Source organism: Acomys minous (assembly GCF_964271855.1).
Source record: "Acomys minous genome assembly, chromosome: 11".
Taxonomy (NCBI): Eukaryota; Metazoa; Chordata; class Mammalia; order Rodentia; family Muridae; genus Acomys; species Acomys minous.
Window position 1 is genome coordinate 23,772,428 of NC_140492.1, and position 22,726 is coordinate 23,795,153.

The 22,726-nt window shown below is 40.3% G+C and overlaps 1 protein-coding gene across 7 annotated transcripts in view; it reads right to left on the minus strand.

Annotated features, from left to right (window-relative positions):
• ROBO1 (roundabout guidance receptor 1) overlaps positions 1-22,726 on the minus strand; it is a 994,953-nt gene that overhangs the window by 28,935 nt on the left and 943,292 nt on the right. For 5 of the 7 annotated variants that reach the window (XM_084802512.1, XM_084802513.1, XM_084802511.1 and 2 more), the window contains 5 exons: positions 15,954-16,108; positions 12,907-13,242; positions 10,723-10,830; positions 7,980-8,124; positions 3,545-3,793 (listed from right to left, as the gene is read on the minus strand). In XM_084802512.1, coding sequence (XP_084658638.1) covers positions 3,545-3,793; positions 7,980-8,124; positions 10,723-10,830; positions 12,907-13,242; positions 15,954-16,108 — 993 coding nt within the window. The remainder of the gene's footprint in view (positions 1-3,544; positions 3,794-7,979; positions 8,125-10,722; positions 10,831-12,906; positions 13,243-15,953; positions 16,109-22,726) is intronic. The other 2 variants (XM_084802517.1, XM_084802516.1) reach the window with 1 other exon arrangement.

A 22,726-nucleotide genomic window follows, 5' to 3' on the forward strand; every position in this document is an offset into this window, starting at 1 on the left:
TCTTTGACTTTATCAGTGTCTAGCGTCTAGTCTGAGAAGTCAAGTTTATATACCTTCATGTTGAACCAAATAGTTCAAAAGCCTTTGAGTACAATGAAATCGATTGCAAGTTCACATATTTAAATGTATTTCCCTATAAACGCTTTGTTTGTCAAGTAGTGGAAAGAGTACTGAGAAATTCAAACATGCTGGAGGTCTCTTCTCAAAGAGCTTTTAGTTCAAATGGAGGAACTGATACAAATGCCAAAGCCACAAGTAACACCATTAGTACAATAGCAGAGGTGTGAATAGAGCCTCGTAGAAAGCATCATAGCAGAAAAGGCTAAAAGAATATAGGAACCAGAGGACCAGGGAGTTTCCTGTGAGATTGTGTTTGCTAGAAATGCTACATCCATGTCATACCAACATAACTGCCTAAACAGGAGCTGAACAAGGCGGATACCAACAGACATGCTCACATGGACTGGGAAAGCTGAAGAGGCTTCAACCCTACACAGAGAAATACAGGAAGTTATGGAATGCTGGGAGCAGAATATATATATATATATATATATATATATATATATATATATATATATATATATACACATACATACACACATGTATATATGTATATATATATGTATACACACACATGTAACAAGTACTAGAAGAAGGCGACATGAATTTGCAATTGAGCAAGAAGGAGTATATGGGAGGATTTCAAGGGAAGAAGGGAAGGAGAAATTATATAATTATTATAATCTCAAAAAAAAAAAAAAAGAACAATTAAAGAAAAAAAAATGGGGAGGAAAAGTTGCTTGGGTTTTCCCAGGCAATGAGAGGACAGCTTTGGAGGGGGAGCAGCCAGACTTGCAAGAACGAGAAACACTTGCCAGGTAGTAAAATAACAGGCCTGTGCTGTGACCTTAAGATATAATCAGGGAATTTCAAACAGAGTGAGTTGAAAAGCGGGGGTGTTCAGAGACTGAAGAGAGGTGAGCAAACGGGAGACCTGAGCGCCACGAACACTGTGCTGGGCTGGAAAGGCTGACTCTCTGGGAGAAACATCCAGAAGGATGAGGTGGGAGGAAAACGGAAGAGACAGAGAGGGGAGGATCATTTCAAGGCTGTTAGGGCGTTTTGAAGCGTTTGGTTTGTTTGCCTTGCTTTTGTTTGCATTTGGGCTGAATTCTTGCACAGGCAGCTGTAGAGAGGGAAACCACAAAGGGAAAAAAAAATGTCTAGAGCTAATTTGGAGTTATCATTAAAGGAGACAGACAAATAACTGAACTTGTGGAATAATATGAAAACAGAGGATAAATAGCAGGATCATCACAAGGACAGAGGGTTTTGTTTTAGTTTTGCATATTTCCTTAGATATATTTTCACACATTGCCTGAAATAATGTGGTTGATAAGATAAGGCATCTCTTTTCCCTATTAAGGTCACAGTGCATCTCTGTGGCTCGACAGAGCCATGGAAACACAAGAGACACATGAAAATACTATGGTACTCAGGAAGAACATCAGGATGGCTTAAATACATTTGAGAGCTATCAGAATATAAGTGCTGGGTAAATCAATTAATAAGATGAAAATACCATTTGTTGAAAATACCCTGTCCCAGACACTTACCATACATTATCTGTTTGATTCGCAGAACAACTCATAAAATGCTATCACTGCAGGAAGCTTGAGAGGGATTAAAGAGTGCGAGGCAGATCAATGTGCAAAATAGTATAAGCCCAGATGCAGGCTGAATAGGAACCTAGAAGGTAGAAGTTAAACCACAGTAAACAACTGTCAGTGCATGCATGTGAGCATGCGTGTGTGCGTGCGTGCGTGTATGTGTGTGTGTGTGTGTGTGTGTGTGTGTGTGTGTGTGTGTGTGTGTGTGTGTTTGGGACATAGCAGACAGGACCCCATGGAACAAGAAGGTAGAGTTAAGGAGAAGGTACTTTTCAAGCCAGAGAGTTATCAGTGAAGACAAAGATTGGAAGAGGACAGGAATTCAAGGTCAGGATAGCAGAAACTGAACGCACTTTTGTTCAGAGGAATGTGGAAAGGATTACGTACGGGAGACAGCAGGTAGGCTAGCAGGAGTCGGGTGTGATGGCCCACAGCTGTAACTCCTGTACTAGGAAGGGCAAGGCTGGAGAGTCATCACAGGTTCAAGGCCAGTCTGAGCCATACACAGAAGCCCTGCCTCATAATATATATATATATATATATATATATATATATATATATATATATATATGAATATATGAATGATATATATATATATCAGAGTAAACTAATAAACCACCACTACCAACAACAACAAAGAAATAAAAAGGCTGTAGACTAGTTTGGAACACAGTGGTTCTACTAGCAACCCAGAGGGGTGTAGTTAGGCAACAGGAAATTTAGGTAATTTTAGAGAATGAAAGAATGCTGAGGTATTTCAGAGTCTAATAGTGTCTATTAGCGTCTCATTTGCTTTTAATAAGAATAGCAGAGATGCTCTGTGACCTTAATAGGGAAAAGAGATGCCTTATTTGTTCTCAATCTTCATACAGTTGCAAGGATTAATACTATTAATTTTAAATATATAGCCACCCAGTTCTGCACAGAGAGAGACCTCATCACACATAAGAAGGTTTAAAAATTCCCTCTTTAGAGAGAGCATGTGATTTAAATTTCCTAATAACTTCTTACGATACTTAGTAAGCACTGCAAATTGTGTTTCAATCTACAGGGTAAAATTCATGCAGAATATGCTTGATTTTTTTATTCAAGAATACTGAGGGAAAAATCTTCTGAGGAAAATAAAGTGTTCAGTTTCAAAGGATATTAGGAATCAGGAAAGCAATAGATATATAATATAATGTGTCAAGGGCAATAAAACAGTACAAACAAAATCATCAACAATGAGAAAAGCTAACACAACTCAGTAATAGGTTTTATCTGCTAGAAACGACATACATACATAGTCATTGTATGCAATAAAATGGATTGCTGTGGCAGTTCAATAGATTAAAGAGGCCCGCACACACTGACATGCACACTTAAACACACGTGTGCTGTTGGTGACCTGGACAGAGATATTCCAGCATAACTTTTATACTAAAATTATGATATCTGGAGTCATCATAAAATAAATATACCAACTCTGTATAAATGATAATTTGCCAGATTTAAAATGACAGGAGAAAACTGTTTTTTTTTCCTCACAGACTAAAGATGCATCTTGTCCACACAAAGGAAAGGCCATAGCACAAACCACTCACTGTCAAGAACATAGGATTTGCATGAGACAGACGCTTATGAACAAAACTGTCATAAGAGGTTTAATGTTTAGGTCCACATTATTTTCTGGCTTCTAGTTCATGGGGGTCCAATTCAGCTAACGTGACAGTCAACAGTATTAGTTGGTATGTCCATTAACTGTATGAGCTGGTAGCTCGAAAAAAAAAATGCTCATGTGGACTCAAAGATTGTGTCCTGACACAACATTCAACAGCTATCTCTGAGGAGTCAGAATTCTGACTGGCCACAGAAGTAGTCAATGAGAACGTTACCTCCTGTCTGCTTGGTGGGGCATGTGGCCCATGTCCTCTGGACAATCCTGTAACATGGGCTGGAGCTCTTCCTGGGGAGACGGGGTGAGAGTGGCGGTGGACTGGTGGCTGTACGACACGGCTGCTGGAGAAGAAGCTGCCCCCCGAACAGGGGGGGTGGGGCCTCTCTCATCTTCTTCTTCTTCCAACTCATCCTGTTGTAAATACATCCTTGCAGGTGGCACAGGACATGGCATCTCTTGGTCATAGCTACAACAAAACACAGGAACGTGCAGTAAGCTATTAGAGAGTGTTGGCATAGAATTGCTTTTTCAGGTCTGTAGGTTTCTGGGTCATATTACCGAAGTATTGTTAGGAAACAGCTCATTGTTAGAAGGTATCAGAACACACAATAGGGGCTGAGAAGTCATACAGTGGGAAATAGCCTTGCGCAGTTGTTTTAGTGCGTCCCCAGTGCATTTGGAACATTCCAGCTCTGTCACTCCCTAGGAGCTTTAGACAAAGATTGAAAAGGCACCGCACATGACCCAAGGTAAGGTCCTCAACCGAGAGGAATCTTTTCAAAGGCTGGAACTCAACTTATTCAGTCCAGCACCACCCATCTTTCCTTTGACACGGCAATGAAGTATTATTTCTTTAGTTGGACACAAGACTGGTTGGTTGGGATTTTGAATGTAAAATCAAATGGCTTCTTTTCCCAAATAGAGAGTTACGCTGGACCTCAAGATGCAGACAGGAAAGGCAAGCTCTTTCTCTTCCTGCAGAAGGGCACACTTATTCATTACAATGGCCGGGAGCGATCATACTGTATAAATTGCATGCTTCTTTTTCTTGCTCTCTCTCCCTTTGTTTTTCCTTCTTCTATTTCAGAGACACCAGGTCTTGTGTTAGAGTCCAGGTTAGCCTCAGTCCCACAAACTGGCCTCAGCCTCCCGACTGCTGGGATTGCGGGCATGCACCGCCAGAGCTGCTTTTATTTGCTTTCTCTTTACTTGTGTTCTACTATGTCTTTTGCTTCCCTCAAGCAGAAGAGCTGACACTCAAACACTGGAGACATTTGTGTATTCATTTCACTTTTTAAAACTATATTTTATTATATTTTATTCACATTACATCCCAATTATAATCCACTCACTCTTATATTCCTGTTCCTACAGTACCCTACGTCCCTCTTCGGCCCTATTCCCCTCCCCTAGACCTCTGATAGGTGGGGTCCTCCTCCCCCACTGTCTGACCACAGCCTATCAGGTCTCATCTGGATAGCCTGCATCCTCTTCCTCGGTGTTCCCACAGGGCCTCCCCTGCTTCCTTCCCCACCTTACACCTAGACAGCCCATCAGCTACATCTCAACAGGGTGTCTAGGTTCCCTGCTTGCAATGTCCTTGGTTGGTGCATTAGTTTGAGATACATTTTTTAATCCTAGCAAGTTCTCCATTGCCCCTCTTGTCTATGTTTCCTTTATTCTCAAGAAGCACAGTAATTTGTTCTCATATCTAAAGTCTTAGAGTATTCTTATTATTTTCTCTCTTCTGCATTAAACCACTCTGCGCCTTTTCTCCATTCTCTTTGTGAAAACTCTAGAGTCTAGTCCCTTGCTTGTGCCTGTCCTACGTCCCACTGTGTTAACCTTTCAATTTTTCTCTTTGTTTCTGATCACTCTTTTTTTTTTTTTCCAGTATCTTCAAGTTGTTCCAAGTTTGGAAAATTCTTTGTACACCACTCACACAGATCCTTCACTTATTCCAAAGCAATAAATGATTCTTTCATTGCTTAAACAATAAAAGAAGAAGAAGGAAAAAAAAAAAAAAAAAAAAGAAACGCCAAGGCAAGACACTCAAGTATCTGCACAATCTGGTTTACATCTGCTTCTCCAGCTTCCTCTCACTCCCTTGCATGTGATTCCTGTTAGCTCTCCAGGAGTCCGCATCTCTGTGTGGTCCCAGAGTCCATAAAGCCCTGTTCTTCATCCAGAACCTTCTCATGTGTCAAGGTTAAGAACAACTGCCATTTGATCAGGAAGCATTCATTCTTCTCCTTCAAAATCATCCCCCTTGGGGTGCCATTGGAACGCCTAAAAGTTTTGCTTTGTTTTTGCTTTCTTCATATCAACTTCATGTTAATAGTGTGTATGTGTGTGTGTGTGTGTGTGTGTGTGTGTGTGTGCGTGCGCGCGCGCGCCTCTGTGTGTATTCTTGTACTAAGCAGTAACTATTGTATTAAAATCTCTGGGACAATAAACATTTAAGAACAACAGCTGAGCTGCTCTTTGTTACTTGCACACTCTGTTGCCTGCAAATTTACTGACTCAGTAAAATTTATATGTCACCACAAGATCAGTCTTGGTGACATTTTCATGGTTTCATGGTCATTCCCGTATCTGCACAGAGGCCAAAACCTAGCCACCTGCCACGTATGTTCCCAGCTGTGGTAAAAAATAAAATAAAAATAAATAAATAAAATTTACTTCGGGAGCTCATGTTTCTGCCCTCGACAGTCACCCTTCTGACTGTTTTCATAGTTTCAAGCTTCTTTCTTTTTTTTCTTTTCTTTTCTTTTGATGTTTGCATCCTACTGGTTATTTTCCTGTTTATCATGACACCCAATGGAAGTGCTGAAATCCAAGGAGACTAAGGATGGCTCTGATGGGCCTTATGCCCTTAGAGGTGAATGTGCTCAGAAATGATCCAGTACTGTTGGCTAGAAGCTTCATGTTATGGAAGAAGAACAGATGTCAACTAAGGTATTTTAAATAAAGTGCGCATAAAATAAGAGCATGCACTGACAAAAAAACATGGTTGTGGGGCTGTCAGGAATCCCTTCCTACTTCCTCTGGGCACCCATATGCAGTAACTGAGACACATCAGCACTGCAGCTCTGGGTCAGGAGAATGACCTATGAGCATCTTCTGGATAAGAACTTTACTTAAAACACATTTTAAATACTATCAGACAACAGAAAGATGGGGACTTCTTTGTAAGCAGAGCTGAAACTGCTAGAGCCTTTTTTTAGTGGACAATAAACTAACGAAGCCTTGTTTCTGTTATTTTTAGTCGCTGAACAGACTATATTTTCTGTTTTGGGGTGTTTATTCTCTGTTAGGGGAGTTCTCCTTTGATGTTGCTGGCGAGCCAGCTTTTTATTTTGTCTGGTATACTATGTCCAGTGACAGATTTGAGGAAATGGGAAACAGTATACACACTCCCTAAATTTCACCATGTGGTTTATTTATACTTATTAGCTACTTTGAGAATCAGTCCTGAAAAATTTAAATTTCTAAATAAACTGCTTGGAGCACAATGTAATAATATCTATTACACTGGAAAACACACAAAGAAAGAGTGTTTTCCAGCATACCATGAGTTGTATAGATTGATGCAACTGTATTAGGAAAATGTAACATGGGACAAAGACGTTCCGACACCCCCAGGCATCACTTTTTGTTTGTTTGTTTGTTTTGTTTTCCAGACAGAGTTTCTCTTGTAGTCCTGGCTGTCCTGGCCTCGCTTTGTAAACCTGGCTGGCCTCGAACTCACAGAGATGCATCTGCCTCTGCCTCCCCGAGTACAGGGATTACGGGCGTGTGCCACCACACCCAGCCTTAGACATCGCTTATGGCAGGGATGTGTGCTAAGAAATCCATGTGTGTGAGAGAACCTCATCATGACACAAACATCCCACAATTCGCTTTCACAAACCTGGATGGAACAGTCCACTTCTTAGCCCTACAGCCAATCATTGTACTTAATATAGAAGATATAAAAAACACATCGCACAGTAGTTGTGTTTGCAAAGACAAGGAAAGTAGAAAAGGTACAATGAACACACTGTTGGTGGGGTTTCCCATCACATTATAATCTTATGGGATTAACATCACATAATATGTTAGAACACTGACTTCAGTGGCTCTGTGAGTGTATGAATGCATTTGAGATGCCATGAAATCTTGTATATATGATTCTATGTATGAATTTACATGTACACACATTATTTTTTTTGTTAATCTTAAGTATTGGTATTAAAGACATGCACTATCACTGTCAAGCTATTATATACATTATTTTAATATGTGCATACAGGCATATATATACATAAGTAATTAGATACACCCATGTACATGTATGTATATAATAGGTATAATAAAGAAGCTTCCTAAAAATTGATTCATATTTGAGACAGCCTTAGATACATATATATCACATGTATAATATAATATAAATATTATGCACATTTAATATTTAGCTACTAAGAAAGTTTCTTAAACCTTACTTTATATTTGAGACTTCCCTGAGAAGGGCTATTAAGCCCTGCTGTTTAGTTTAGAGACTGGTGTTTGTGAACATGAGGAATGAGTTTCTTTTGGGCAATACAGGTGAACCCTGACTCTTCTGCTCTGAAGCACGCATACTGTACCTCTTACCATGGCAGCATCCTTACCTTTCATCCATGGACATGCTGTATTCTTCACTGTTGCTGTGTGGGGGTGGATGCGCAGGGGGAGGGGGAAGCAAGTCTGCCCAGTTCATGCCGCCCTGCTTGGGCGCCTTTGGCGTCCGTGCCCCTTTTTTGTGCCCTTGACTCCCTAGAAAAGAAAAAAAAACACATGTCTTTTGCTTCTGACCATTATATGTTATTTTCCATTATTAAAGAGTTTAATATTTTCTGCTATTATGCCATAATTAATATGCGTGTGTGTGATGTGCATGCATGTTTGTGTGTGTGTGTTTGTTTGTATATGTGCACTTTTCTTGCTTAGGCAGAACTTGATAGAAAAGGCCAAATACTGCCAAGTTCAACTGCCAAGAACATAGCTAAGGAAGCAACATAAGCTTAAATGAATTTTACAAGTCATATCATTAATAGTGATCTTCCTACAGCAATTAATCGCATTATGGATTATCATCTGAAACAAATGAGCTGTAGACATATTTTCTGGAGTGCCTTTCTATTATTTAATTGTTGAGTCCTGAAATACAATATGATACAGATACGATCTATTAGTGTTCTACTGTTGCATTTAATCACTGAATATATATAATTTGTACTTGTCCATTGGAATGTTTCAGGCACAATGAAATTGCTCATTTTCCTGGGGAAGGGAGGTAGGGGTAAAAGAAATTGCCAGAAGAACTAATATATTTAATGACAAAGAAAAGAGCGAAATGCATTTTTTTTTCAAGAGGACAGAAGTATTTTTGAACCAGTTTCTATAAAATTATGGCTTAAGACAATGAAAAAGATGATGTTCCTGCAAATTCTCAGTGGGTTGAGGTAGCCCAATTATTCAATTACTATGATGTTTTGAGTTTAGAACTGACTCGTCCTTTCAACACTGGTAGCTGGATCTACACTAATTTTTAGAGAGTTTTAAGTCAAAAGGTATTGTGCGATAAACACTCCCACTCAACATATTTCAGATCCATATGTATATCACGAACGCTGAGTCTGTAATTACTTTTTTCTCATATAAGCCCCAGTATCATAGGCCCCTTTCATTTTTCTTTATTACTCTGAAACACGTCCCATGGGAGATGAGACAGGCCTTAAATTATTCAATGAGCCTTTAAAATGTTTCTAAGTCACTTGGGACTTTTCAGTCACAGGACCTGTTTGTCATGCCAGTTGTTTTTGGGCTGGTGGTGGTCTGCTATTGCATCAAGTGTGGGCTGAAGGGCAAGGCAGCTGTGGACAATATTCTGTGACTGTCAGCCCTGTGCCTGTGGGTCTCTGTGCTCTCTTACACCCTCCAATGATTGCATTAGAAGGACTCTGGAGCGTGTGTTAGGGAATAAACATTAACCTGTGCCCTCCTCTTGGCTTCCTCATACACATCTTCCCCAAGAACAGTATCTGCTCTAAGATGTGGAACACTGCAGCCCTCTCCTGAATTTCATTCCTGTGTTTTGTTCTCCTCCAGCCATCATCGGACATCCCATCTTTATTACATTTTACTAGGTACAGAATCACCAGTGAGAACAGAAGTATCAAGATCACACATCTAAAGTGAGGGATGTAGAAGCCAACTAAAAATCAGTAACTTAGGATTACGTCTTTCCCTATTAATATATGTTTTTCTCTACAAGCAGTTAAGAATTCAAAAATGAAATAACATATAGGATGCAAACACATACTGTTAATGAATTTACCAAAAAGACATACTTGAAATTTTACTCAAAACCTGGGCGTTCAGTTACTTTGAAGAAGAAAAGGAAAAAAAAAAAAACACTTAAGGCTTTGAAAAGAGAACAGTCAGTAAAATCTGAGAAGGATCTAAAATGGGAAAGAATCATTTCTTAGCTCCTTTAGTTCCTATAAGAACCTTTGAAGCACGGGTTGGAGAATGCCTCGCCATTGTGCCTCCATTACGGGACGATAGAAAACTGCAAATGTGAACATCATTACAGAAGAGGGCAGAGCCCCTGGGCACAAAGACCCTAGCAACAACTCTTGCAGTTGCCAGGAGGCTCCATTCTTCCCTGTCCTGGAGAAGCATGCTCCACTTAAGATCAATCGCTCTGTTCTCATTGTGGTGTGACTTGCCACATGTTAGTTCTAATAATGAACCGCCCTTAATTACAAAAACAGGACTTAACTACCAGCAAACTCCCATCTGCAGTGCCTATCAGGAAAACAGCTGGCAGACAGCTGCAGCGGCATGCCGACCCACAGGGAAGCCTCGCTGTGGCTGTGGAGGCAGGACAGGCTGACCCTGGGAGGAAACTTCATGAGCTTTCCGGCAAGAACTGGGAGATCTAGGAGACTGTGAACTAACAGAGGTTCCTGCCATACCTCAGCCCGAGATTATTGCTTCTAGGGTTTTCTTCTCCTTAAGTGCACCAAGTGGTGACATAGTTGGCAAATTAGTTAGGTATTAGTTACGTATGTACTGTTTGGGGCTATATTTTGGCTAAGGAAAGAAAAAAAGTTTAATCTCCTGGAAAGATTATTTTTTACTTTTGACATTGCTAACTCTCAGTGACAAAGAAGGAAACAGGGTGCTTGGTATTTGATGCCAAGTAGGATATATGAAGCAGTTCATTGGGCAGACGGTGCTTTAAATTGCAGACCAGACCTGTGTCTTGGATTCCTGTGATCAGTTTAGTACCAGAGGTCATTAGCACTTTGCTCATCCTCTGGTTTTAGTAGCAAGGCTCACACTGTTTGTATCTTTCTCACTTACCAGATGTACTACTACCCCGATCCGAGCTGTTGTAAGATCCTCCTGTATTCTGGTCATAGGACTGGTTGTATGGGATGGTTGGAGGGATTGTGTCATTTGCCCGATAATCTAGACATTTCAGATAGAAAAAAAAAGTTTATTTCTTTTTAGTTATTTCACACTTGTTTGGTTTATATTTCTGAATAACTGAAGAAGCCAGCTGGATAATTTTCTCTCCTGGTTTCCTCTTGTTTTTCCCTCCAGATTAACACTTCTAGTGGAAATACATACACATAGGCAAATGTATGTATTTTTAAATATAATAACAGGACTGCGGGCACAAATGTATAGTACAGTGTTGGTTTCATATGCATTAGGACTTGGATTCAGTTGAATGACCAAAATAGTACTCTCTCTCTTCTCTGTCTCTCTGTCTTGTCTCTCTTTCTCGTAAAGGTATTTTAGACCAAGACCTTGGTTTATGGTCTCTTAGGCTCTCTCTGCTTAAGCACACACCAAGGCTGTGCTTTATAGCCTGCTTTCATATGGGAACATATTTAGTAAATTATCTACCTATTTAACTCTATATAGTAACAACACTGAAACTTTCCAGCAGCATCGTATCTAGTAAAAATACATCTCCAATAAGAAAATACAATATCTTAAAAAAAAAAAGATTTATTTATTATTATGTATACAGTGTTCCTGCCTGCATGTACACCCACAGGCCAGAAGAGGGCATCATATCACATTACAGATGGTTGTGCACCACCATGTGGTTTCTGGGAATTGAACTTAGGACCTTTGGAAGGGCAGGTGGTGCTCTTAACCACGGAGCCATCTCTCCAGCCCAAAACCACAATATCTTCATCTGCCCCAGAAATGCTTCTGTTTACTTGGGCAGAGGTGAAAATAAATACAAAAGATAAGCCTACCACTGGTACAGGGTGATGCTAACCTGTCCGCCTGTTTGTATTCCAGAGTCTTTATTACATAGTCAATCTGCTTCCAAGCAGTATAAATGAACACATGTTCTAAACTATTTATACACAGCACTTCCAGACCTTTCCAAGGCACATTCATAATATGTGCAAGCACATAATATGGTAGAATAATGTGACAAGAGCTTGAACTACCACGGCAAACTTCAAGACTATAGAAATTCTCCCATCCTTCTTTGTCAGTTTCTGTCATCAACTTAAGTAGGAGTCTTAATGAATTTCATTAAAATTGGGTTATTATATCAATCAAGTGCTTCCTTAAACTTGGGGAAAGGGTAGATGACTTTATCATGAAATTAAAACATACAGCATGGGCTTAATCAAGTGAGATGCTTAAATTATCCCTTGGTAATCTCGAGTTGTCTCAAGAAACTAAAGCTTTGTCTCTAATTACTTAAAGTAAAATGCATCCTCTCCCTGTGTACTTGACAACATTGTCCCATCTATTCAAATTAGAGCAGTCTTGCTTTTCCTAGAGGTATAACTTTGCAAATCACTTTATTACAGCCCGAAGAACTGCAGAAAAATCAAATACCTGTCTCTTTCAACCCACACATTACAATACAGAGACATTCCCCTCAGGCCATACAATACCATTCTGCAGCTTCAAGTTAATATGAAACTCAATTTATTTTAGGTTCTATACTGACAGACTTCAATCAGGTCAACCGCAGAAATTTAGGTCCTAGAATTATACACTATAGCAGTCAGAGTAACCACATGAGGTGATACAAGAAATTGAACCACTTCTCCAGTTCAAGTTTAATTTAATTATTTTTCTTCAGTTTGATATAAAAATGCCATTCGTTTATATGACCATGTAGAAGCAATTATCTTCCATCCTCAAGTGGAAAGGATGGAATAGTCTATTTATTGAGAATGTGAGGTATTGTGATAGCTGTACATTCGCCTTATGAATAAAAGATTGCATGTCCCAGGCAATCCCTCACTTACTATTAAATTTAAATTAATCTCAAAACCATTTGAAAATACTTATATATTATTATAAAATCAATTTTCCAAGGTTATTGTTGTGCTAATTAACTCTTTGACACTGGAAATTTTGAAGGCAAAGAAACAAGAATACTTTCAGTAATCAAAGGATGGATGTGACTTGGGTAGTCAGAGACCAGTTTCCACAGTTAGGGCTGGGGGCAATGGGGTCACTACAGTATGGGGAGGGAGCAAGTGCAAACCCACTCACCTTTGTTCAGCTTGTTTTGCTCCATGATGTTATACTGAATTGGTGCTACTTCCTGTTTCTGCTGACCCGGAGGCTTCCAGTGCTTCTCGCTGGAGTCTGCGCCGCCGTTGTTCATGTTGTTGCTGAGGTTTGCCTGGATGAGCTGCGTAGTGGCGTAGGGAGTGGGCTGCCCTGATGGATTGACAAAACGCCCGTCCTTCAGATTTGGGCTATTGAAGGTTTTCATCTCATTGATTTTGTTACTAAGGTCCACATCACCATAAACAGTTGACTCAGGGAGCATCAGATTTGTTTGTTTGTTATCCAGTTGGTTGTTATAATTTGCTATACAATCAGCTACGTGCAACGAAGAGGAAAAGGAAAAAGTCATTCTGCATGGTTATTCGTCTTTTAAGTTTTGTTCTAAGTTTTCTGAGCTACAATGAAACTGGTCTATGAAGGGCATGTGTGCCTAAGATGAACAGAAGGGATGAAATACTCATATGGGCTTTCAAAGGAAACCAAAAATTTGAGGAAATAAGAATATTCATAAATTTGTTATATAAGAACCAGATATTTTTGAACCTCTTTTTAGTGTTATTTACGATCCAGTTTAAAATAGCTTTCCTTCACTCCAGCAATAGGAATTCCACTACAGCAATACACATATAGATCTGCTTGTGGAACCTTCACTTTTCCTGGTCTCTGTTTACTAACCTAGTTCAAGCTACTAGTTAGCTACTGAAATGAGAGAACTAAGCAAATAAGTTGAGGACTCAGAGTATAGGTGAATACAGCTTCTAACTTCATATCAAAGACCTGATATTTCGATGTTTTATAAAATGCTTCTGTTCAGATCTAAGAGAAATAGGGGGAAATTATAGTAAATAGTTCTCAGGAGGATTTTATTAGTTCATTATTTGGACATACAGGATAATCATTATCAGAAAAGATGCTACATAACCATTGTTCGTGGTTTCATAATGACACCCCATGAAGTCTAAAATGACAATAATGATGACAAAATGAATCATGGTGAACAGGGTCATTTAATCAAATAAAGACAGAAATAATACCTAATATTTCTAAGATCTCATTTTCATGCTAATTCTACCTTCATTGAGATAATTAAGAACCAAATAATATACACACAGATGTCTTTAAAGCCTGCCGTTTAAAGTATTAAAACAGCAGGAAAAATTAAAATTATATTTTAAGTTAAAGCATTTTAAATTGAAAAGTTACCATGGAGGATTAACATTATTTTATTCATCTTGCTCAAAAGTGGCACCAACACTAACAGGTTTCTTCGATAATTACCTTTCAATGGGACGTCTTTAAAAGTGATAAGTTAACGTGCTTGCTACTTACAAGGCAACCAGGAACATACTCTTAAGAGCTTGCAATTTCCCTATGCTACTGAATCCAACCACTCTGCACCTCTGTCATACACCATGGAGCACCGATGTTCAGTTGATCTGGCTTGAAGTCATTCCAGCTTTAATTTCTAGGTATTAGGTTCTGCTTAATAGTGGAGTAAGAAATACAACAAAAGCAATATGGTTTTGGGAAGCTCATCTTGCTCCGGCAATCTTTCTATATGAGTTTTATGAAATAGCTTGTTTCTAATCTTGGCACCCTCTCACCCTACCTTGGCAGGTACAGCAGACACTGCTCATCCTTCACGATAAAGCCCTTCAAATGTGGCTTGTATGCATGAGGAAACACTCAATCGATTTGAATCTTAAAAGCCATCTGTGGCTCTCCTATTGGACAGCCCACATCTGAATATTACTTTACAGGGCTGTCAGCGGTTATGTTTTCCTGTTGTTGTCAACACTGTCTTTTACTTAGGGTTGTGGGACTATCTGTCCAGATTATTTGAGCATGGAGCTCTGGAGGACACAGACTTGTCACAAGGATAAGTAACATTTATTTTTAGTGAATGAGAACTAGGATTATTTTTAAGGGCAGTTACAGAGATTGCTGTTTGATTTTTCTCACAATATATAACATTTTCATCTACAGCCCGCCTTCTCTGTCTCACTTTCTTAAGTCTACGCAATTTTCTACTTCCACAGTAATATCTTTTGGTTCTTTATGATTATTTTAGTTTCAAAATTTGTAAATATTGGAACTTTCTTCTTTTGTTTTCTTTTTTCTTTTTCTTTCTTTCTTATTTTTTTTTATTAATCATTATGTATAGTGTTTTGTCTGCATGTACACCTGCAGGCCAGAAGAAGGCATCAGATTACATTATAGATGGTTGTGAGCCACCATGTGGTTGCTGGGAATTGAACTCAGGACCTTTGGAAGAGCAGGCGGTGCTCTTAATCACTGAGCCATCTCTCCAGCCCCTTCTTTTGTTTCCTTAAGAAGCAATTTTAACTTTCTTTCTGTATCTTGCAAATTCCATAATCTATTCTGGTGCTTTAGATGAAATTTATACAATACACAATAAAAGCAGGCAGACACTGCTTTTGTGGGTATTTATGTGGGTGTACATTGTAAGTGTCTTTGTAGCCTTAAGATTTGTTTTTCTATTGTAAATTTTGTTTTTGTTTTTGTTTCTTGTTATTTGAGATAGGATCTCTCTGTATAGCCTTGGCTGTCCTGGACTCACTTTGTAGACCAGGCTGGCCTCAAACTCACAGCAATCTGCCTGCCTCTGCCTCCTGAGTGCTGGGATTAAAGGTGTGCGCCACCATGCCTGGCTCTACTGTAAATTTTGATCTACAAATTAGGGTCATTTTCATCAAGAAGGGATTATTTTTGTTTTTGCCACTGAAAAATCTGGTCTTCTTTACAAGTTCACTGGCCTTCAAGTAGTCATAAAAATTAGGATTGTAAAGACTCTTATTTTTTCATAATTTCATTTTCCTTTATTCTAGAATTGGTATGTTCTGTTCAGGGTTGGAGCAAATATTTGACCAGCCTAGTTTATTACATATTTATGCTTTTCCCCAAACTGTTGACCAGTTTCCTTCTCACTGAGGAAGACCCCATGGCTTTTCCTGGCTAATTCCTTATAAGGCTGATATGTTTTCAGCTCTAGCTGTGTCCCTAACCTGGGCGACTGTAGGTGGTCAGGTTGCTGTCACTGTTGCCATTCCCCGCTGTGCAGCAGTTGATGGAGCAGTCATTGTGATTGTTGCCTGTGTTGGGCCACGTGTCTGCCAGCCACGGCTGTGTTGCAGGTTCACTAATGTTGAGAAGTCCTGGCCTAAAGGAAAAATCAATAAAGAAAAGCGAGTGTTGTAGGAATAGAAGACAATTCTTGCTCAGAATTCCAGTAAACATTTGCTTTGGTTAATCTGGCCATAATTTCGTGAGGTACAATGAATGATTCTATCGTGCACTTTACTTTGTAGTCAGGCAATTGTAGTGTAATGGGCCAGAAGGTATCTCTGGGGACAGATCTATAAGTCTATGAACTTGGGTTTCAGCATTCAAATCTTCAGTGCCTGCAGTGTTTCATACCATTTTTTTGCCATGGTGATTAAGAATCAAATACAGAATCTCAAACTGTCACTCTACAACTTTGAGTCTTATAGGATTGACTACTTGCCTGACCTCAGTGTTGACTCATTATAATTGCTTTATTATAAAATACAACATGCTTATTTACTTAAAAAAAAAAAGAAAATAGACCTTTTGTATGTTTGTTTTTTGGGACAGGGTTTCTTTTTGTAGCCTTGGCCATCCTGGCCTCGCTTTGTGGACCAGGCTGGTCTTGAACTCACAGTGATCTGCCTGCCTCTGCCACCGCGAGTACTGGCATTACAGGCGTGCACCACTGTGCCCTGCAAATAGATCTTTCTTATAGATGTACTTTCATATTTTTCTTCAGAGTCCTACTGCTTTTAGAAAGAGTGTGTGGCTCTGTGGCTTCTCAAACAGTGGTATATAAACGAGTCAGTATGCTGTTCTGTAAGCATGTCAGCCCCTGGAGATGATGTAACAATGTCCCAAGTCCTACATAATGGAAAGCTAATGAATAACGTCTGATGAAACAAAGATGTTGACTAAAAGGAATATTAGTGTGCCACCGCTCCCAACACCCCCTAACCCCCTCAACACCCCCACTAAAGCTAATGCCCTTTCATTTTGTGGAGGCAGAGTACCTGTGCAGTAATTAATGGATGACGTAGACTGCTGTAGTCCACCTGCTTTCCAACCCTGACTCCGCTTGCTAACTCAGCGCAGGAGATGAAAGGGCATGAGATGTGCTGTGCAACCCACAACAGTACAGACTGGCCCCACAGGCTGTTCCACGATTTTGTTTTCATTGCTATAGTACAACAACCACACTTCTCACATAGCAGGGAGGCACGGGACTGCATGCTCCCCTCTCTACGGCTTGTTTTCATCTGGTCATATACGTAGTTAACGGTATGCAACTTGCTATGCAAATGATGGCTCTCTGAGGGCTGATTCATGTCAGATGGAGAGTATGGACTGGTAATTCTTAGAGCTGTGCCCATAGGGGAATGCAGACGTGCTCAGTTAAAATGAGCATTTATTCCCTGCCTAGAATGTGTGAGGCATTCATTGTTCTGAGTCCTCTAAATGTTGGCATCCATTTAATCATCTCAATTTTATGAGTTTTGACTGCTATCATCCAATTCTTTTCAGAAGGAAAAAAGAAAAAAGAAAAAGAAAAGAAAAAACACCTGGGACATGTAGAGAGGCCTTGTGTGCACAGATGCAGACATGAGCAACGGCCCCCAGTGTCCACACCCTGATGTCCTGTGTGATAAGCAAATACAGAAACTCCTGGGGTTTCCCTGATCTTCTCAAACCCTCAGTAACGGGAAGAATGAAAAAAAACTGTTCTATAGTCTTGAGAAAGCTGTTAAAATTGGGCTGTTTAAATATCAAAAGTGTTGGTAAAAAACATACTTTGAAGAGCAATGTTGCTGGACTGTGGTTGGATTTTTACACATTTAAACATGAGCTGGGGCGTGGATATTTGTGGTTTGAAATAGATGTCAGTTACAGAAAATCTGCATGGAGTCATCTTCAGAGTTCTTATTTCATTTCCCCTGAACTTAAACCTGGAGTGTTATCTCTGTCGAAATTATTAAGAATTAAACTCCTGTACTTGGCACCGCAGAGATGCTATGGTACGCACGAAGTATAAAAGTCAAGTGGAAAATTCCCAGACTGACTCGACTGTTTCAAAAGGAACAGACAGTGTTTTTATGCTACTGTGATTCCCTCTGAAAAGACACGTTTACAGCGAGTGCTTTGATATCATCAGAAGCTTAGAGAGCTTCTCATACAGATGGGTGATTTCCAGCAGGAAGGAAGATCAACACTCACACCTCAGGCTTCTGTTTAGACTTGAGTTTGGAATGACAATTATTTTCAGGGAGGAGGTAAGACATGACTATTGTCTCGCGATGAAGCTTAAAGGGCCAGGTGTGTATTACAGAGAGAGGTCTTGGTAAAAGCAAGGGCAGGCACAGCCACTCTCATAAGGGTGTCACTGCCTTTTGCAACTAACAATTCGGAGAGCTATGTTTACACATTTAAGCTGATGTGTAAGTTTGGCTGCCTAGCAGAAACAAAGCGTATAGCAGCTACTGGCTTAAGCATGTTAAAAAAAATCACTTTGCTTGATTGCATATATTCATATACTAAGAGGATTTGAGTCATGACCAACAAACAAAAACAGACAAACAATAACACCCCAAATGTGCTGTCTAAAACTACATCCCAACTCCCTTCAGTTCCCCCTTTTCCATTACTTCAGATATTCCTATCTCTCACTCCAAGAACACTCACTCGAATTGATAAACCACAACATAAATGCCACAGAGTCTAGGAGCTGTGGAAAAATTATGCAGAATCCCAGCAGTGAAGCTTGCCAACCTATCGGCTGTGTCCTCTCCCCACTGACGCGGTGAATGGGTTTCAAAGCCCTAGGATCCATCTAAGACTTGCCAGTGTTTTTAAAAGAAGCAAGATGTGGGTTTAATCCACTTCTGTCTGTTCTCCCGCGACTGGAAATGTGGCGTTGGCAGTCTGTACCAGGCGAGGCTGACCTTCACACACCCTCCCCTCAGGTTCGCCTAGGTTTTCCTGGTTCATGCTGTGGTTGGGAATTTTAGTAGGTTTTCTTGGAAGAAGCAACTGGAATGTTTGAGGCATGAGAAACAAATGAGCAAGAACAGCCGTTTAATATGACCATGCTCTGCCGGGATTACCACACACTCTTTGTTCTTTGGGTGTTGGGAGCAGGTCTCTTGGTAGAACCATTATGCTTATTCTTCATTAAGGGATAACCACATCTACAACAGGAGAAACTCTTAAGATTTTCACACAGCCTCTTCTTTTATAAAATGGAAAAAAAAATACAGCCCCCAATAAACCTTTAAAACAAAGACAAAACGGGGGCCTTTGGCGTTCATTTATCTATCAAGTCATTCATCCTTTTGTGAGGACATCAGTGATATTGTTGAAGTACGAACAATAAATAAGCTTGACTGCATAATAAAAATTCGTTTATTGGTTGGGCTGGGAAGAGAAAGCAGTCAGTAAGGTGTAGTATAAGCATGAGGATCCAAGTTCAATGCCCAGAACTTGTGTAAAAAGCTGGGTGTGAACAATGGTTATCCCCAGCTCTGGGGAGGTGGGGTGGGGGAGGGGATAGCTGGCTCCCTGGGGCCCACAGGCCACGCCTACCGCAGAATCTAAATAGTGAGCTTAGGGAAAGGTATCAAAATCCAAAATAGACAAATCCTGAGGAAGGACACCAGACAGTAACCTTTGCCTTCCACAAGGGATACATGTGTACAAACATGCTCCTCCAATATGTATACCCACATACAATTCATAGATTCATCATGACCTGTGTACTCACTATAGACCTGGATTTCACATTTTATGGTATAGTCACATACACCAAGGGTTAGTAAGATTTTTCTGTCAAAAGGCTAAGCAGTAACCACTGAAGGCTTTTTATGCTCTATAGTTTCTTTTGTAACCACTCAGTTCTGTCACTAAGAAGCAGCCAGGGACAGCATGGGGAAAATGCATTTAAAAATGTTTGTATCTCTGTGTGAGTATGTGCATCCAGAAGATGTGTCTGAGACCCTGGAGCTAGAGCTACAAACAGCTATACACCAACTGGTGTGAATGTTGCGAACACAACTTAAATCTGCTGCAAGAGATGTTCTTAACCACTGACCCATCACTCCAGCACATTTGGTCTAAAAGCTACAATTTAGTAATACTTGAATTTTTTTTTTTTTAAAGATGGTTGATTTACTTCATGCTTAATTAAAGTAGTTCCATGGAACATATTTCACTAGAAGCTGTCCAAAGTGAGATTGATAGCTGGGCAGAGTGGCCCATGCCTTTAATCCCAGCACAAAAGGAGAAAGAGGCAGGCAGATCTCTGTGAGTTCAAGGCCGGCCTGGTCTACATATCGAGTCCAGGATAGCTAAGGCTACGCAGAGAAACCCTGTCCTGAAAAACACAAGTTAAAAACAAAAACAAAAAAGTGAGATTGATAAACTAACAAGTGATGGTAGGGAGAAAGGCATCTTTAGATTAACCTTAATAAACTGTACGCAATGTCATGATCTAGGGCGCAGAGGAGACAATGTGACATGGGCTAGATAATATGGTAATACGTCATTCTGCAGGCTTGATTTACTGTACTTGGACCCAGGGGCCTACTGATACCAGTTTCTTCAGCCGTGTAGACATGATTAATTCACATTGCGAAGATCATTCTCACCTAATCTGGCAGAGAACTGGCAAGAACAAATTTAACCAAACCAGATGCAGTTGGGACAGCCAGTGTAGTCTCCCACATTAGGCAAGGGAAAACTAGGGTTTGTGGACAAGTAACATTTGAGACTGTGAAAAGGCTAAGGGATGCTCAACAAGTGCACCCAAGGATGCAGGAGTTGAAAACATCTGGCTAGATGATTTTGGCTGAGGCATCATTAACCTAGTGATGTGCCAGGTTCATTGAGGGTCCAGAATCTGTGGTGTATGAAGAAAACCAAGGTTGAAGGGAGAACTCAGCACAGAAGTTTGATGTAGTATGCATTTTCTGTCCCATTAAGACAAAATTATACAAACATACACACACACACACACACCTGTGCTGGACCCTGGTGTTAAGGTTGAAGTCTGGCATTACCAGATAGCCCGTGAGCTCAGTGCTAAAATCATAGACTCCCTTCCTCAGCTGGGTTCCCTCCTCTGCACCTGGTCTGGGGAAACCCCAGATCCTCTAAGGCATGTCACATAGCTCTCTGGGAGATTACAGGACCAACCCCCTCCCAATAAGAAGCCCGTTCAGTGTGTACCTGGGAATTTCTGGAAATACCCTCAACGCCCTATGGTAATGAGATGTCTTAGTGTTTTAGCTTTCAACCAATGACCTTTCTCCATACCTGGAGTTCTCCCACCCATCCCTGCCCATAGGATAATTAAGGGCTGTGTTCTCCTTCTTATGATAGGATGGTGCTACTGCCTGTAAATGAAGTATCCCCAGCACTCCTAGCCTCAGCGAATCAAACACATTCATTCCCCCAAGCCCCTCCCACTGCCCAAGGCTTATAATGTCCCCAATTCACCAAAAAGAAGTTCTCTCACGCTATTCCTCCACCATGACTATCTGAGACTTGGCATTTATTCTGGGGAAGGAAAAGCTCCCCTCCTCCCTGGAGGATTTGCAGCTGGACACCCCCCCCCCCCCCCGACAGGCTTTGTTTCCAGCCATAGCTGCCTGGGTCACCACCCAAGCCTGCCTGACAGCAGTGAGCTCAGTGCCTATCTGCAGGACTGGAAAACAGGCTCCAGCCCTGCTTTCTGAATCTGTGCATACACAGGCATGCACACACACACACACACACAAACACACAAACACACACACACACACACACACACACACACACACACACACACACTACAGCCATCCCATGGCCAGGGATGAAGCCTCTTCCCTCTGACCTGGCTTTCTTTCTTTCTTTCTTTCTTTCTTTTCTTTCTTTCTTTTTTTTTAAATATATTTTATTAGTTTATTCATATTACATTTCAATTGTTATCCCATTCCTTCTATCCTCCCATTCCTCCCTCCCTCCCATTTTCCCCTACTCCCCTCTCCTTTAACTGTGCCTGAGGGGGATTACCTCCCCCTTTATATGCTCATAGTGTATCAAGTCTCTTCTTGGTAGCCTGCTATCCTTCCTCTGAGTGACCTGGTTTTCTTATTCTGTTTTACTTTCCCCCAAATGATTAGCAGCTGCTATAATATACCAGACTCTTTAAAGCCTCCATCTTCTTTATTACTCATCTTGTCTTTCTGACTAGATTGTATGTATAAAGTGGCTGCTACATTGTAGAAATTTATTCTAGTTAATGAATCGGTATGTTTAAGATTGTGAAAAGACAAAACAACAATATCCTGAGCTGTAACTCTGAAATTGTTATTTAACTGTTGCCTTTCCAGCATTCCTGTGTCTTTAATCATTACACTGGGGAAAAGGGTTTCTACTGAGTATTGGAAATAAATCCACATCACTGCTCTTAAATTTAAACAGTTATGTCTTCATTGCTAGTAAAATTTCAAACAGAGAGTTTAGGGACTTTGCAATTCTTCATTCACAACAGAACCATTTAATGCTACTTATGCATTTCTGCCATTGTTTCCCAGATGATAATTTTGTTTCTATAGGATGCATAAATGCCTTAGCAAACACGGGAAGTTCACATTTTATTTCTATGCATGTGTGCGAGCACGTGCACTCATGTCCATGCACAGAGGCTACTGCCAAGAAACACTGAAGTCGACAGTCTTAAGTATTGTACACAAAA